Source organism: Lathyrus oleraceus, chromosome 3 (genome assembly GCF_024323335.1).
Source record: "Lathyrus oleraceus cultivar Zhongwan6 chromosome 3, CAAS_Psat_ZW6_1.0, whole genome shotgun sequence".
In the NCBI taxonomy this organism is placed as follows: Eukaryota; Viridiplantae; Streptophyta; class Magnoliopsida; order Fabales; family Fabaceae; genus Lathyrus; species Lathyrus oleraceus.
In genome coordinates, this window is record NC_066581.1 from 35,301,216 (window position 1) to 35,319,003 (window position 17,788).

General features: G+C 37.5%; 1 protein-coding gene across 3 annotated transcripts; it reads left to right on the forward strand.

Moving 5' to 3' along the window:
- Positions 1-12,880: 12,880 nt before the first annotated feature.
- Positions 12,881-17,753, forward strand: LOC127132323 (sugar transporter ERD6-like 5). Of its 3 annotated transcripts, XM_051061252.1 has the most exons (18): positions 12,883-13,180; positions 13,262-13,439; positions 13,510-13,662; positions 13,756-13,815; positions 14,791-14,856; positions 14,949-15,014; positions 15,141-15,216; positions 15,301-15,365; positions 15,500-15,592; positions 15,684-15,764; positions 15,854-15,938; positions 16,068-16,111; positions 16,236-16,298; positions 16,379-16,438; positions 16,718-16,771; positions 16,974-17,033; positions 17,130-17,244; positions 17,353-17,753. In XM_051061252.1, the coding sequence occupies exons 1-18, from the start codon at positions 13,122-13,124 to the stop codon at positions 17,481-17,483; spliced, it is 1,509 nt and encodes a 502-aa protein (XP_050917209.1). In that variant the 5' UTR covers positions 12,883-13,121; the 3' UTR covers positions 17,484-17,753. The 3 variants fall into 3 exon arrangements, 2 of the variants coding, with proteins under 2 accessions (XP_050917210.1, XP_050917209.1); XM_051061253.1 differs by lacking the exon at positions 15,141-15,216 and having other exon boundaries at positions 12,881-13,180; positions 15,324-15,365; XR_007806668.1 differs by lacking the exons at positions 17,130-17,244; positions 17,353-17,753 and having other exon boundaries at positions 12,881-13,180; positions 16,389-16,438.
- Positions 17,754-17,788: the final 35 nt, after the last annotated feature.

A 17,788-nucleotide genomic window follows, 5' to 3' on the forward strand; every position in this document is an offset into this window, starting at 1 on the left:
TAATATTGGAACACATCCATTCATATTATACGCCATACATATTTTTATGCAATGAGACTCTACACATGCGGTACCGACTATTCTCGAACACATAGTTCAAGCTCACCGATCCCTCCAGATACGACTACTAAGCTCACTAGTCCCACTCATTTGAGACCTAGTGACTCACTCACTAATTCCTCACCATGGGAATTAGCTACAGCCCCGAAGGCTAGACTATGCACACTAATCATCTAGTATGCAAACATCAACAACAACCCACAATGGTTCACTCACTAATTCCTCACTATGGGAATTAGCTACAGCCCCGAAGGCTATGCCATGCATGCTAATCATCTAGCAATGCAACATCAACAATAATTCAAGAATAAACATATGCTCACACTCTGAGCCATACAACAGTCCATTCACACATACATGCATAATATATACATTCACAGCATCATGTACATCATTATACATCATCAATCTTTCATCACATAAGCATGTCAGATTATGCCAAACAACAACCACAATATTAGTACATTTCAATATTGCATATACTGCTCAAAACAGCGGGAATTTATCCCTATTACACCATAGGCAACATAGGCCAACCCCCAATTAGGTACACCACGTTTAAAAACAATAATTTTTCACTCTGCAACAGTGTTAACCGGTTAACGCCCTGGGTTAACCGGTTAACGCAGGCAAAACTCACTTTCTGGCAAAACGCAACAGCGTTAACCGGTTAACGCCCTGGGTTAACCGGTTAACGCAGGCAAAACTCAATATTTTCACATTTCAATACAGTGTTAACCGGTTAACACCCTGGGTTAACCGGTTAACGCAGACCAAACAACAATTCCTGCGCTAACACACACGGCAGAATGCAGAATTCCGCCGTTGGAAGACTTCCGGACCTCCGATTCCGATTCCGTAAACAGCTATACGATCGGGAAAACATTACTCACACAAATACCGATTTAATTTCAACTTTCAACACAGTTCATCCAACAACATTTCAACATTTACAAATCCCAATTAGGGTCAAATTAACGGCTTATCACTACCCATGACATATTATCCCAAAATACCCATTAATCGACGATAAACCCCCCTTACCTTAACAATCCGGCGAATCTTTGAGCTTCAAGCCTTTCCGTTCTTCAACCTTTGCTCTTCAGCTCCTTTCTCCTCTTCTCTGCCCTTTTCCCTTTTCACGATTTCTCTGTTTTCACGTGAAAATGTTTTTACTCCCCATGGGCTTTTTCCTTAATTCCAACTTATATATTTTCCAAATAATAATTATTATTCCAAAATAATAATAATTCAAAAATAATAATAATAATAAAATTTCCAATTATTTAATTAAATTAATAATTAAATTATTAACTCAATTCAAATAATTATTTTATTATTATCGGGGTGTTACAACTCTCCCCCACTAAAAGAGTTTTCGTCCTCGAAAACATACCTCAAGCGAACAACTCTGGATAAGATTCCTTCATCTTACTCTCCAGTTCCCAAGTCACGTTGCCACCTGCTGGTCCCCCCCAAGCTACCTTCACCAAGGCAATCTCTTTACCCCGCAACTGCTTCAACTCTCGATCCTCGATCCTCATAGGTGATGTTTCAACAGTCAGGTTATCTCTCACCTGTACATCATCTATTTGGACTACATGCGACGGATCATGAATGTACCTCCTCAACTGAGACACATGAAAAACTTCATGCAAATTCGCAAGCGACGGCGGTAAGGCGATACGATAGGCTACTTCTCCTATCCTCTCCAAAATCTGATAAGGACCAATAAATCGAGGTGTCAACTTCTTCGACTTCAAAGCTCGACCAACACCAGTTATCGGAGTGACGCGAAGAAACACATGATCTCCCTCTTGGAACTCAAGTGACTTCCTCCTCTTATCGTGATAACTCTTCTGACGACTCTGAGCAATTCTCATCTTCTCCTGAATCATCTTAATCTTTTCCGTAGTTTGTTGAACAATCTCCGGTCCAACCACAACACTCTCACCGGACTCATACCAACATAAAGGTGTCCGACATCTCCTACCATACAAAGCTTCAAACGGTGCCATACCAATGCTCGAATGAAAACTATTGTTGTAGGTGAACTCAATCAAAGGCAAATAACAATCCCAAGCACCTCCTTTTTCTAAAACACAAGCTCTCAAAAGATCCTCCAGTGACTGAATCGTCCTCTCAGTCTGACCATCAGTCTGCGGGTGATATGCAGAACTCAATCTCAGTTTAGTTCCCAAAGCCTTCTGCAAACCTTCCCAGAACTTCGATGTAAATCTAGGATCTCTGTCCGAAACAATACTAGACGGAATACCATGCAAACTTACAATCTTCTCAATATACAACTCGGCTAATCTCTCTAACGGATAATCCATTCTGATCGGAATGAAATGAGCCGATTTTGTCAACCTGTCAACAATCACCCAAATAGCTTCAAAATTCCTACTTGTCCTCGGTAAACCCGAAACAAAATCCATACTGATACTATCCCACTTCCACTCTGGAATAGCCAACGGTTGCATTAGTCCAGACGGCTTCTGATGCTCAATCTTTGACTTCTGACAAGTCAAACAAGAATAAACAAAACTCGCAATTTCTCTTTTCATTCCCGGCCACCAAAATAACTTCTTCAAATCATGATACATCTTCGTAGCTCCAGGATGAATACTTAAGCCACTACGATGTCCCTCCTCAAGAATACTCTTCTTAAGCTCAATAACATTCGGAATACACACCCGACTACCAAATTTCAAAACACCATTCTCATCAACTCTGAATTCACCACCTCGACCTTGATTCACTAAAGTCAACTTATCAACCAAATGCATATCGGATTTCTGACCCTCTCTGATCTCCTCCAGAATACCACTCGTTAACTTCAACATTCCCAATTTAACACTGTTGTGAGTACTCTCACACACCAAACTCAAGTCTCTAAACTGCTCAATTAAATCCAATTCCTTAACCATTAACATAGACATATGTAATGATTTCCGACTCAATGCATCAGCCACTACATTTGCTTTACCCGGATGGTAATTCAACCCAAAATCATAATCCTTCAGAAACTCTAACCATCTCCTCTGTCTCATATTCAGCTCTTTCTGATCAAACAAATACTTTAAACTCTTATGGTCACTGAAAACCTCAAATCTTGATCCATACAAGTAATGCCTCCACAACTTCAAAACAAACACTACAGCTGCCAACTCTAAATCGTGCGTCGGATAGTTCCTTTCATGAACCCTCAGCTGTCTCGAAGCATAAGCTATAACCTGCTTATTCTGCATCAACACACCACCCAAACCCAACAATGAAGCATCACAGTAAACTTCAAATGGTTCCGACGAACTCGGTAACGTCAAAATAGGAGCAGTAGTCAACCTTCTCTTTAACTCTTGGAAACCTTCTTCACATTTTGAGTCCCAAACAAACGCTTGCCCCTTTCTAGTCAACATCGTCAACGGTAACGCCAACTTAGAAAATCTCTCAATGAACTTCCTATAATAACCAGCCAAACCAAGGAAACTTCGAATCTCAGCAACAGACTTCAGAGCTTCCCACTTAGATACCGCTTCTATCTTAGAAGGATCAACAGCAACACCACCTCTTGAAATCACATGACCAAGAAAACTAACTTCTTCTAACCAAAATTCACACTTAGACAGTTTAGCAAATAACTGCTTTTCTCGCAGCACTCCTAAAACCACTCTCAAATGCTCAGCATGCTCTTCTTCAGATTTCGAATACACCAAAATGTCATCGATAAACACCACAACAAACTGATCCAAGTACGGATGGAAAATCCTATTCATGTACTCCATAAATACTCCAGGCGCATTAGTCACACCAAAAGGCATTACAGAATACTCATAATGTCCATACCTCGTTCTGAAAGCAGTCTTCTGAATATCCTCAGTTTTCACACGTATCTGATGATACCCAGATCTCAAATCTATCTTGCTGAACACACTCGCACCAACCAACTGATCCATCAAATCATCAATCCTCGGCAAAGGATACCGATTCTTGATCGTCACTTTATTCAGTTGCCTGTAGTCCACACACAACCTCATAGTACCTTCCTTCTTCTTAACCAACAACACTGGTGCACCCCACGGTGACACACTTGGACGAATAAACTTCTTATCCAACAAATCTTCCAACTGACTTTTCAATTCAGCTAACTCAACAGCAAACATACGGTACGGAGCCATCGATATCGGTCTAGTACCAGGTACCAATTCAATCGAGAACTCAACTTCACGCTCTGGCGGTAACTCATTCACTTCTTCCGGAAACACATCAGGAAAATCACACACCACTGCTAGATCACGAATCACTAGTTTATCTTTAGCCTCTAAAGTTGCCAACAGCATAAACAACTCTGCCCCATCTGCCACTTCCTCATTCACCTGCCTGGCTGATAGAAACAGACTCTGCCCTTCCTCAGTCTCAGGAAATATCACCGTCTTATCAAAACAGTTGATATAAACTCGGTTAAACACCAACCAGTTCCTACCCAAGATAACGTCAATCTGCACTAATGGAAGACACACAAGGTCTATCCCAAAATCTCTACCAAAAATATTCAAAGGACAACTCAAACAAACCGAAGTAGTAGCCACTGAACCCTTTGCAGGAGTATCAATCACCATACTTCCACGCATCTCAGATATCTCTAATTTAAGCTTCACAGCACAATCCACAGATATAAAAGAATGAGTAGCACCTGTGTCAATAATAGCTATAAGAGGAAAGCCATTAATATAACACGTACCTCTGATCAAACGATCATCTGCAGAAGTCTCAGAACCTGATAGAGCAAAAACCTTGCCTCCTGACTGATTCTCCTTCTTCGGCTTAGGACACTGGGGACTGATATGACCCAACTCTCCACAGTTGAAACAAGTTACAGTCTTCAATCGGCACTCTGCAGCCAAGTGACCACCTTTCCCACACTTGAAACACTTCATCTCAGCACTGGTACACTCATGAACACGATGTCCAGCCCGACCACATCTATAACACTTAGCAGGAGCACTAGAGTCTCCCCCACTAGGCCTCTTCATGCCACTCTGCTTCTGAAAACCTTTGCCAGCTGCATACGGTTTTCCACGATCCATCTGATTCTTACCCTTCCTATCAACCCTCTGCTGATAGCTCTCTGCTCTAGCCTTGGAATCCTGTTCAAAAATTCTGCAACAGTCAACCAAGTCAGAAAACACCCTGATCCTCTGATATCCAATAGCTTGTTTGATCTCAGGACGCAACCCGTTCTCAAACTTCACACATTTCGAAAATTCTCCAGCAGCCTCATTATAGGGAGTATAGTACTTTGACAGCTCGGTGAACTTCGCAGCATACTCAGTAACCGACCTGCTACCCTGCTTCAATTCCAAAAACTCTATCTCTTTCTTTCCTCTGACATCTTCTGGAAAATACTTTCTCAGGAACCTTTCCTGAACACAGCCCAAGTGATCTCAGTATTCCCAGCAGATTCCAACTCAGTGCGGGTAGCAACCCACCAATCATCAGCTTCCTCTGACAGCATATGTGTACCGAACCTGACCTTCTGGTTATCAGCACACTCAGTTACTCTGAAGATCCTCTCGATCTCCTTCAACCACTTCTGAGCACCATCTGGATCGTATGCTCCCTTGAACATTGGAGGATTGTTCTTCTGGAACTCACTCAGTTGACGAGCAGCTCCCATTCCTACAACATTTGGATTCCCTCCAAGTACTCCAGCCAGCATACCCAGAGCCTCAGCAATCGCAGCATCATCTCTGCCTCTTCCAGCCATCTCTATTCTGAAAACCCAACAAACTAAAACAATAAGTACTGATAGGGTTACACAACCCCTATCCCGTACAGGGAAAACAGAATAATTACGACTCGACACGACCGACTATGCTCTGATACCACTAATGTAACACCCTTCTAAAATACCCCAAAAATTAATTAAAATAATAAACATATAATCAGAGTAATAGTGCACCAAGGGTGTCACACAAACATTCCACACCATTTAAACAATATAACAATCATGCTCTTTTATTTAATTTAAATATAAAGTATTTGCACAATTACGCAGCGGATAGAGATCAACTCAATCATGCAAAACATGTAACATCACATGTAATTTAGTTCAACCACAACAACAATAATAATCAAAGTGTTCCCGCCCGATGTTACATCTATCAGAGCATGACCCACTAGGGAGACTACACTAGACTCCAAGCATTTGCTTCTACTCAACTCATTTCTCGTTACCTGAAAAATAGTTGTAAGGGTGAGTTCCTCAATCAATATAATAAGCATTATAAAACAACATGTAATGCCAAGTAATTAACACATCAATCACCCTAATTGCAATACACATTCAGTAATAGCTCATTGGCTTAAACATCATACTCAACATCAATATACAATACCAGTATAATCTCAAATCATACTTAACAACAACACAACACACGTATAATATTGGAACACATCCATTCATATTATACGCCATACATATTTTTATGCAATGAGACTCTACACATGCGGTACCGACTATTCTCGAACATATAGTTCAAGCTCACCGATCCCTCCAGATACGGCTACTAAGCTCACTAGTCCCACTCATTTGAGACCTAGTGACTCACTCACTAATTCCTCACCATGGGAATTAGCTACAGCCCCGAAGGCTAGACTATGCACACTAATCATCTAGTATGCAAACATCAACAACAACCCACAATGGTTCACTCACTAATTCCTCACTATGGGAATTAGCTACAGCCCCGAAGGCTATGCCATGCATGCTAATCATCTAGCAATGCAACATCAACAATAATTCAAGAATAAACATATGCTCACACTCTGAGCCATACAACAGTCCATTCACACATACATGCATAATATATACATTCACAGCATCATGTACATCATTATACATCATCAATCTTTCATCACATAAGCATGTCAGATTATGCCAAACAACAACCACAATATTAGTACATTTCAATATTGCATATACTGCTCAAAACAGCGGGAATTTATCCCTATTACACCATAGGCAACATAGGCCAACCCCCAATTAGGTACACCACGTTTAAAAACAATAATTTTTCACTCTGCAACAGTGTTAACCGGTTAACGCCCTGGGTTAACCGGTTAACGCAGGCAAAACTCACTTTCTGGCAAAACGCAACAGCGTTAACCGGTTAACGCCCTGGGTTAACCGGTTAACGCAGGCAAAACTCAATATTTTCACATTTCAATACAGTGTTAACCGGTTAACACCCTGGGTTAACCGGTTAACGCAGACCAAACAACAATTCCTGCGCTACGCACACGGCAGAATGCAGAATTCCGCCGTTGGAAGACTTCCGGACCTCCGATTCCGATTCCGTAAACAGCTATACGATCGGGAAAACATTACTCACACAAATACCGATTTAATTTCAACTTTCAACACAGTTCATCCAACAACATTTCAACATTTACAAATCCCAATTAGGGTCAAATTAACGGCTTATCACTACCCATGACATATTATCCCAAAATACCCATTAATCGACGATAAACCCCCCTTACCTTAACAATCCGGCGAATCTTTGAGCTTCAAGCCTTTCCGTTCTTCAACCTTTGCTCTTCAGCTCCTTTCTCCTCTTCTCTGCCCTTTTCCCTTTTCACGATTTCTCTGTTTTCACGTGAAAATGTTTTTACTCCCCATGGGCTTTTTCCTTAATTCCAACTTATATATATTTTCCAAATAATAATTATTATTCCAAAATAATAATAATTCAAAAAATAATAATAATAATAAAATTTCCAATTATTTAATTAAATTAATAATTAAATTATTAACTCAATTCAAATAATTATTTTATTATTATCGGGGTGTTACACCTAACACTTCTCCTTGCTCCACTCGTCAACTCTTGTTCCGATTAGGTAGCACCCATTAGATAGAACCCTTTGTATGATAACATAGGTAAGATTCCCATATCCTTTTGTATGATAACATAGGTAGGATTCCCATATTCTTTTGTATGATAACATAGGTAGGATTCCCATATTCTTTTGTATGATAACATTAGGTAGATATTCCCATTTGTAAATCCTAAACACCTAAGTACATATTGCATGACAACTCTAGGGCAAAGCTTCCCCACTTCTAGACCTTTCCGAGCGTCTCCGATCTTGTGGCATGTAGTCCGTTCTATTGCAAAGAGGTAACTGCCTAAGACTCGATTCAGCGAGCTGCGACACCTACTGCTAGGACGTAAACACATTGCCCACTCTCCTTTGACACAACTGGTGTCCTCCTTTTGTAAGTCCATGTTCAGATGGCAACCCCTATGTAGCCGAACTACGGCAACTCTGATTCTTATGTTCAGATGAGATACGTAGGCACAAGATGCGATGTCTTGCCGAGTTTGACTAACGACTAACAACTAATCCTTGTTTGCTTTTGCCTTTGCTGCGATCCTTTCTATCGCCCTCGTTGCGATCGAGACATTCCCTTTCTCTTGCCCTAGTTGCAATCGAGACCCTTATTCCCGTAGTTAGCTGAACTACGTTTTGCTCTGATTCTCATTCCAGATGAGATACGTAGGCATAAGACGCGATGTCTTAGCGAGCACACTTATCCTTCACCCATAGGTACCCGAGCTACGAAGACTCTGATTCTCATATTCAGATGAGATACGTATGCAATGGATGCGACATCCGTGCGAGTCATTTTCTTTGACCCTTTCTTTTAGTAAATAGTACATTAGATATAACACACACCCTTTAGACAAGAAACAACAAGAGTGGATCCCGTAGAGTACTACGGATGCGTAGGGGTGCCAATACCTTCCCTTCGCATAATCGACTCCCGAACCCAAGATTTGGTTGCGAGACCTTGTCTTTTCCTTTCCTTCTCTTCAGGTTTACTTCGAGCGTTTCCTTTCCCTCCTTTGGGATAAATAACACACGGTGGCGACTCTTCTGTCATTTCTTTCTCGCCGGTTGTTTTTCGCACCTCTGTATTTTTCAGGTTGCGACAATATGCTATTAGTTTATTCTCCAATGTTGTTCTTTTAAAAGGTAGATTTTTTAATTTTAATCTTTATGAATTTATAACTTATTTTTATTATTGTAATAATAGTAAAAATATATTATTATCTTATTGAGCTTGAGATTGTGTTAATGGTAGGAAATTTAATTTTAGAGTTTTTTTTAGTGTTTATTTAAAATTGTTGTATTTGTATCAATTTTATAGTATTAGTATGAACTTTATGAATATGTTTTTAATTGTGAATTTTTGTTATTTTTAGTAATAAGAAATGGAAAAAATCAAAAAAAAAATCAACAGAGCAGTCATTAACTTCTAATCCTCAAACACATAATATATACTTATATTTTTTGTTGATGTTGAAAATGAAAAAATTATTCAACATTTTCAGAACATGAAAAATCGTAGAGAACAATTATAATGTATATTTATATTTTTGAAAATGAAATATTATATTTATATTGACCCTATTACTCAATTTTTTTGGCTCCGTCCTTGGTTTTGAGTATGTAATCTAGATGGATTATAGTGATGACATATGATTGACGACTTATAGATTCAAGAGTGAAACCTTTTTGAGGATGTTTTGAGATTTGTGATTTGTGATTTTATATTGCTATGATATTAAGGATGTTACATGTTTACATTATTTATGACCAAGCATCAATTTATTTCAGAGATAGGTATGATTTCGGTCCAGTGATGGCCTGGTTCAGAGAAGAACTATTATGGTCTCACGTCCAAAGAGGGATACAGTTCAGAGAGGAATCAGAGACATGAGAAAATCAGTAATATACCTCTGATCCCAGAGATTTGATGCCACATGCATTTTGAGAAGGAGTTGGTGGCATTAACATTTGCATTGTTATCTATTCGATTGTGTTTTTGGATGTGAATGATGTATGTTATAACTCGTTTATGATGTTGTATTTCACCATTAATATTTTTTAGATGTATTCTCACCCCCTGTCTGTTGTTGTGGCGTCTGTTCTCCTCGGGAGTACAAACACTTAAGTACATGAGTAGCCACTTGAGTTAGAGGATGACGTTGATGCCTCTTTAGCTTTTATTATTGGGTCTTAGAGGAGTCACTCTAATATGTATCACTGGGGTTGTGATGTTCATTCTTTATTTGTGTTATGTTTTATGTTGGAGTTTTTGTTGTTAAGACTTATATGTATAACTTGGTGATTTTCGCTGCTTATTTTCATATGACTATTTTGTGTTTGATATTTTTATGCTATGGTAAAACATACGTGACATTCTAATTATGGATTTTCATTTGAATTATTTTATTAAATGTGGATTCGGGGACTATGGTGTTACACTTTACCCCGACCTTTGTTAGTAGGACGATCGTGATTTTTCTTACTCCGACTTTTCGAAGAGGCAGAAGCAACTACGGGAACCCAAAAATCTAACATATGTATGACACCATTAGCCGATGAATCTTTCTTTTTGAGACCATATGTAAAAAGTGGGTGATTAAACAATAAGATAATAACCAAATACATGTATTTCAAGAGAAGAAGGGAGTATACAATACCAAAAGGTCTCCTCCTTTCCACCACAAACTCTGCCTCAACAACATCATGACAACATGTTTCTAAATCAGAAAAGGAAAGTAATGTCTTCCCCACATCCTTCTGTGCAGTAGTGATGGATTTATAAGGAAAGTAATAATCCTTAGCTTTATGAGTAAAATGACCCGAGGAACAAAATCGCCTCCTCTGCTCAGAACAGATAGCAAGGCCAAAGAAGAAGAAGAAGCAATGCAGACTTTATTATGGACAGGAGGAATGAGAGGGGAAACCAGGAAATAATGCCCTTTGAAACCCTTCCAACTATCAATATAGACGTGGAAATTTTTGTTTTTTAAAGTGGCAGATAGAAACAAGTCCATTTCCCTTGCTCTTGGAAGGTGAATTAATTTAGAAAAGATGAAAAAAGAGATTTACGGAAGCCGAGTCCATTTTCCTCTGATACTCATACCAATATTGGAAAACCCTCGCAAAAGCCAAGGCACGTGGATAAAGCTGCGATGGGGGAATGCAAAGGTGATCCAGTAGCCCCTTTTCAAAAGCGGCTAGGGGTCTAACTTATCAAAAATGTAAGAGTAAAAGTGGATGAACCACCCCTCTAACGTGTGACATGCCCTCTTATCTACAAGGATCGCCAAATTTTTTCCAGACTGAAGAAGACCCAACTTCAAAGGGAAACTCTATTCCCCCATCCTTTTAAACATGCTTGGAAGGGATCCCTAAATATTGAGGATATACCCTTGAATAATCTTCGACATTGTTCACGACTATATCAATGATATCTTTGTTGCTGCATACGATTAAATCTAAAGTGGAAAAAGATCGACAGTAAAGACGGACCATGTAAAAGACAAAAAGAAAGAGTAAAACTTCGACAACATACCTGTATAAAGAAAGGAGAATCGCAATGCAGATGGTTAATTTAAACATGAGAGACGATATTCAATGACGTAGAAAGACAATCACAAATGAGCCAAATAGGAAACCTATCAAACATTAACTGCCCAAATTAAAGAAGGGTATTAATCCAAGGGCAATCATCACGCCACTCAATAACATAGACACTCAAGTGCTATAAATAGAGAAATAATTCCCTAAGACAAGATCATTAGGCTGACATGACGATAAAAGGTATCAAAGCGTTCTTATGACAAGAAAGCATTTAATGCTCTTCTTCCCCACTACCCTTTAAACAAAATATGGAGTGTTCCGATTACATTTCACACTGGACCTTGTCAAGGAGGCCAACCTGAATTACTTAAGGCCTCGCCCGTCTCCTTCGGTGTCCGACAAAGCCCTGAGGGCAATTGTTCCGGACCTGCCAAAAGGCCCAATGGACCAAGGTCCAATCCATCTCAAATCCATTATATGAGATCCAATATATATATAAAAATATATAATTCACGCATCTTGAGAGGTATAAAATCTATGATCTTCAATTTCACTTTACTCATCTTGAATCTTAAACTGACGTGGATATTGAAGTGCTAACCATACATGTCCACTCCACACCATCGTAAAGAAAATCAGAGCCAACATTCAATATCAACATTTATTCACCTTCATCCTTTTTAGTTCTTTCGTGAAGTTGAAACTTTCATTTTTAATTCCCAAACAAAACATGATGAAATAAAACAAAATTGCTATTCCATCCAAATTATAGAATTAAAAAAAATGATGAAATGATATGAGATAAAATAACCATCTCTCTTATCAAAATTTTATTTAAAAGTGGAGTAATTTAAAAATACGTGAAAAAATGGGTTAATTTAAATATTTATTTTAAAAAATTGATTATTTAGATAAAAATTTCATAATATGATATACCTTTCATATTCCATTATATTCGATCATCTTTTTATCAATCCAAATAACTACTCTCTCAATTCCTTTTTAATTGTCATTTTTTTGACTTTTTACACATAATAAAATTAATCATTATTGTTACTTTTTCATTAATAATTCTTATTTTACCTATAATACACTTAATTATTTATTATATTCATTTTACTTTTTTTTCTGTGTAATAATTATCTAAAGGTAATTTTGACAAAATACAATTAATACTATCTTGAACTGCGTGACTGACAATTAAAAAAGAATAATTTTTTTTATAAAAAAAATATTTATAAAGGGAGTATAAAACTTTTTAAGAATCCAATCCTTTACATTTTTAAGAATCCAATCCAAATCCAATCCAAATAATAAATCATAAACCTATTTTAATCCACATTTATACCAAATCAATCTTGCTTACAATTACAAACCCATGTATGCTAGACACCTCTTTCATCTTGCATGTACCCACTCTTTACTCGGACCAACCTTCTCATTCTAACGATATAAGTTAAATTTCAACCATTTTCTTATATTCACCCATCCTTATCATATCAGACGCGCGTATCTTGACTTCTCAGCATCGAAACCACCGTGCGATATTAAAATACATATTAGATCAGAATCACCGATTTTAAAATATCTTCCGGCAGCGCCCGCCGCAGAATGCGATGTTTGTTCGAAACAACAATATCCAGTTTCCCACTAGCAGTTTTACTCACCACCATAGGTATTCATTCATCATTCATAACTAACTTTTTCTCTCATAGTAACAATAACTAATCTCTGAATCTCTTTTCTACTTAAAAAGGATGGAGTCTTCAACTCCTCTTCTATTCAGAGGGAATGCCGAATCGCAACAGCGTGAATCCGACGACGATGACGGACAGAAGCAGAAGCAGAATGCAAATTCTTCTTCTATACCATCACCAACTCTCACACTTACCACTCTTGTAGCTGTTTTTGGTTCTTACGTTTTCGGAACTGCTGTAAGCTACTTCGCCATTTTCTTTAAATAAAATCCGTTACAGAAAATCTGAATCGCCACTGGTTTTGTAGATCGGGTATTCGTCCCCTACTCAATCTAGAATCATGATTGATATCAATCTCGGTGTGGCACAGTTTTCAATTTTCGGTTCAATTTTGACAATTGGAGCTATGATTGGTGCCGTTGTCAGCGGTACGATAGCAGATTACGCTGGTCGTCGTCTTGTAAGTTTCGCTTCCGTGTTTATTTTAAAATTGAATGTTGTTGTTTGTTTTCCACCTTAATTGAATTTGGTTATTTTGTGTTATGTTGAACAGGCTATGGGATTCTCACAGCTATTCTGCATTTTGGGATGGCTTGCCATAACAATTGCAAAGGTATGTAGTTCATTTCTTCCACTTTATTCCCGAATTCTATGGTTTTCGGTTGTGATTTCAGCTTATGAGAAGAGCCATACTGAAAACATTGATCCATTAGGTGGAAGAGCCTCATGGCTTATGGCTTTAGTATCACATTGTGCTTTCTTATTTACTAAATGTTGGAATTATAACTTTTTCTTTATGCTTGCTTCGTACATACTAAACGACATGGCTAACGCAAGTACACAACTTATATTTATTCCAAGTAAGGGGAAGGACTTCTATGGAAAGGATGTTGCATAAAATAAGATTAGAATAAAATTAGAAATGACAATATTAGATAGTGTTGAGGTAGCACCTATAGCATCAAAGATGATGGAAAGTAGACTTAGGTTGTTTAGGCATTTAGAGAGAAGACCTGTAGATTCTGCTGTAAGGAAAATAGATCATATGGAGAGAAGTCAAACAACTAGAGGTAGAGGAAGACCTAGAAAAACTATAAGAGAAACTACTAATAAAGATCTCGAGATTAACGAATTGGATAGAAACATTGAATTAGATAGAACATTATGGCTGAATTTGATCCATGTAGCTGACCCCACTTAGTGGGATAAAGCTTGGTGGTTATTGTTGTTTATTTTAACTATTGGAAATTTGAAGTATAAGCCATGATATTAACTAGGAGACGTCACTTAGCTCTCCTAAGATATGTTATACACACTCTTCTATTTTTTAAAAAACAAATACTCACATGGATCCTTATTTATTGAAGAAGTTGCATTCCCCCTCCCTTTAGGTTTGTTTAACCGACACCCTTATTCTGAGTGTAATTGAGGGGACATCAATGTCATTTACAAAATAGAAACAGATCAACAAAGTTGAGCTACAAAATGTGAACTACTAAGATTCTATCAGTTGAGTGCTCTTCTTATTTCCACGGGTTACCTCAAGTTCAGTTGTTGATATCTAATCTTTAGTGGTGCTTATTTGAAGAATGCTTGGTGGCTTTACATTGGAAGACTGTTGGTAGGATGTGGGATTGGCCTGCTATCTTATGTGGTAATTTTTGTGACATGTTATTTGTTATGATTGCAATTAAAACAATATTGTCACCGAAAGAATACAAATATATACTCCCCTTTGCATAATAGGTACCGGTTTATATAGCAGAAATAACACCAAAGAATCTTAGAGGCCGATTCACCGCAGTTCATCAGGTGAAGCAATATTGTAATGATATAATATCAATTCGCTCTTTTTTTTGGTGTACCTTGTATTTTTGTATATGTCATTGTAGCACGTGTAGGCACATTTCAAATCTCTATTTTATTTTATTTTCACAGTTAATGATTACCTGTGGGATGTCATTAACTTATCTTATTGGAGCATTTGTAAATTGGCGGACTTTGGCTCTAATAGGTAACATTCTTCTTTCTGGCGTTCTTTTCACAAAACAAAACCAAGTGTTTGATGTAATTCTCATCCTTTTCGTCTCTATCTCAGGAATTGTTCCTTGTCTTATACAGCTTCTCAGTCTTCCCTTTATCCCGGATTCTCCTAGGTGGCTGGTGAGTTGTCCGTGATATGATTGTTTGGGGCTGTATGTGTTGGACATGGCCTACCCAAGCGGCTGGAGGTTTTTCATCATTATTTTTGTCTGAGTCAAGACATGTCATCAAGTGGTACTCGTGATCTTCTGCAGGCAAAGGTCGGCCGCTTGAAGGAGAGTGATTCTTCATTACAGCGCCTTAGAGGAAAAAATACTGATGTTTACAAAGAGGCCAATGAAATCAGAGTATGTATTTAGAATGCACTCTTGTGTTGCAAAAGGTAGAAGCCAAATGGATAAGTGTTTATCATCTGATGAATTGTACTTTTATTTGAAGGATTATACCGAAGCCCTTCAGCAACAAACAGAGGCTAGCATTATTGGCTTATTTCAATTGCAATATTTGAAGTCACTTACAGTGAGCTTTCTAAATTTCGTCCTATTCATGGATCATATCTTAGGTTTTTTTGTGTGTAGATTCTTATGATATTTACCTACTGCGTTTAGGTAGGACTTGGCTTGATGATACTACAACAGTTTGGAGGGATTAATGGCATTGTTTTCTATGCAAATTCTATATTTACCTCTGCTGGTATGTTTATGTTCTTTTCTATGCTAATACTATTTTTACTACTATACGAAAAATAAAAGAAGACGGATACAAGAATATTAGATTTACGACAACTTGATTCACACAACTGCAAAATTTCATCTATGACAGGGTTGTCGGAGAGTATTGGAACTATAGCAATGGTTGCTGTTAAGGTTCTTAGTTCTCTTCACACAATTTCATCATTTACGTTGGTCTAATTCTGTATAAGAGAATGGATGCACACTTCATTAGTGACTCCTGAGTCTCTTCACACAATTTCATCATTTGTGCTTGTAGATTCCAATGACAACTTTAGGAGTATTTTTGCTGGATAAATCTGGAAGGCGACCACTTTTACTGGTAATACGTTTGAGATTGTATTTCGTCTTATTTTGCAACGTTTTGTAAATTCTGAATCCGAAATTTTGATTCTTACACAGTTGTCTGCAGTGGGATCTTGCTTAGGATGCTTCCTCGCAGCCCTATCATTCTTCTTGCAGGTTCTTCTAATACCAAAATATATGCTTTAACAAATATTTTTCCGCATGAATTATTAATTAAGGTCTCTGTTTAGATTGACTAATTCGAGCTTATCTACTGGTACAAGTACTTGTGAGACTGTTTTGGATAGCTTATGAAAATACTTATAACATGATTTATAAAAACATTTATTTCTCCTTTTGTTATAGAAATAGCTTATACATAAGCACTTATGTGCCATACACAATAAATTTGTTTATCCAAACAACACTAAGAATAGTTACACTTGTCTTGTGCAGGACATACATAAATGGAAGGAAGTCAGTCCTATTCTGGCACTTGTTGGTGTACTGGTAATAATGCTTATGCAGTCATCCTCATATATGTCGAATCTTGGACTATAGTGTGAAATCTCTTAAATTTAAACTCAAGCTTGTAGTTTCTTTCAATGGCCTTATACAGTTGTACTTTCCTTCATGTGATAGAAATGATTTTAAGACTTTGAATCTATTGACAAATAAATGTAATTCTCTTTTTAATTTTGTTAATGACCAGGTCTACGTCGGATTTTACTCGCTAGGCATGGGAGCAATTCCATGGGTTATAATGTCTGAGGTAGCTTCGTCTTAATATGCCTGAAATAATGAAAATACAAATCCAAACATAATAAGTCCTCAGCATGATAATGAGTGATTATATTTCATTTTCCAGATATTTCCTATTAACGTGAAGGGCTCTGCTGGAAGCTTAGTAACCTTGGTTAACTGGTTATGTTCTTGGATTGTATCATATGCTTTTAACTTCCTCATGACTTGGAGTTCAACAGGCATGTTTGCTTTTAATCTTCATATTCCTCGGTTCTTGAATGAATTTGATTTTTTTAATGTAGTACGTATATAACAAATGAAATTGATTATTGTGTATGTTCGGCCAGGAACTTTTCTTGGATTTGCTGTTGTATGCGGCTTCACCATTATATTCGTAGCAAAACTAGTTCCTGAAACCAAAGGGCGTACACTAGAAGAAATTCAAGCTTCTTTGAATTCAAATTCAATGAAGAGATGAGTTCAATGTACAAAACACCCAGTAAGAAGTTTTCAAAAATGGCAGATTGATTCTAAATGAAGGTTTCATGAAACATCTTGCCCATACAAAGATGGAAAGCGCGTAAATTGTATTGTAAAGTCTCACAGTTATTGTATTGTAAAGTCTCACAATTATTGTATTGTAATAGTTTGTGATTTTTACTCTTTTTTTTGTTGACAGAACGCGACTTTCACATCCTTAGAAACAGATGTTAAATTATACCAGAAATTTTATTGATATTATACTCAACTAGTTCATACCTTATATAAACTATTTTGTATTTA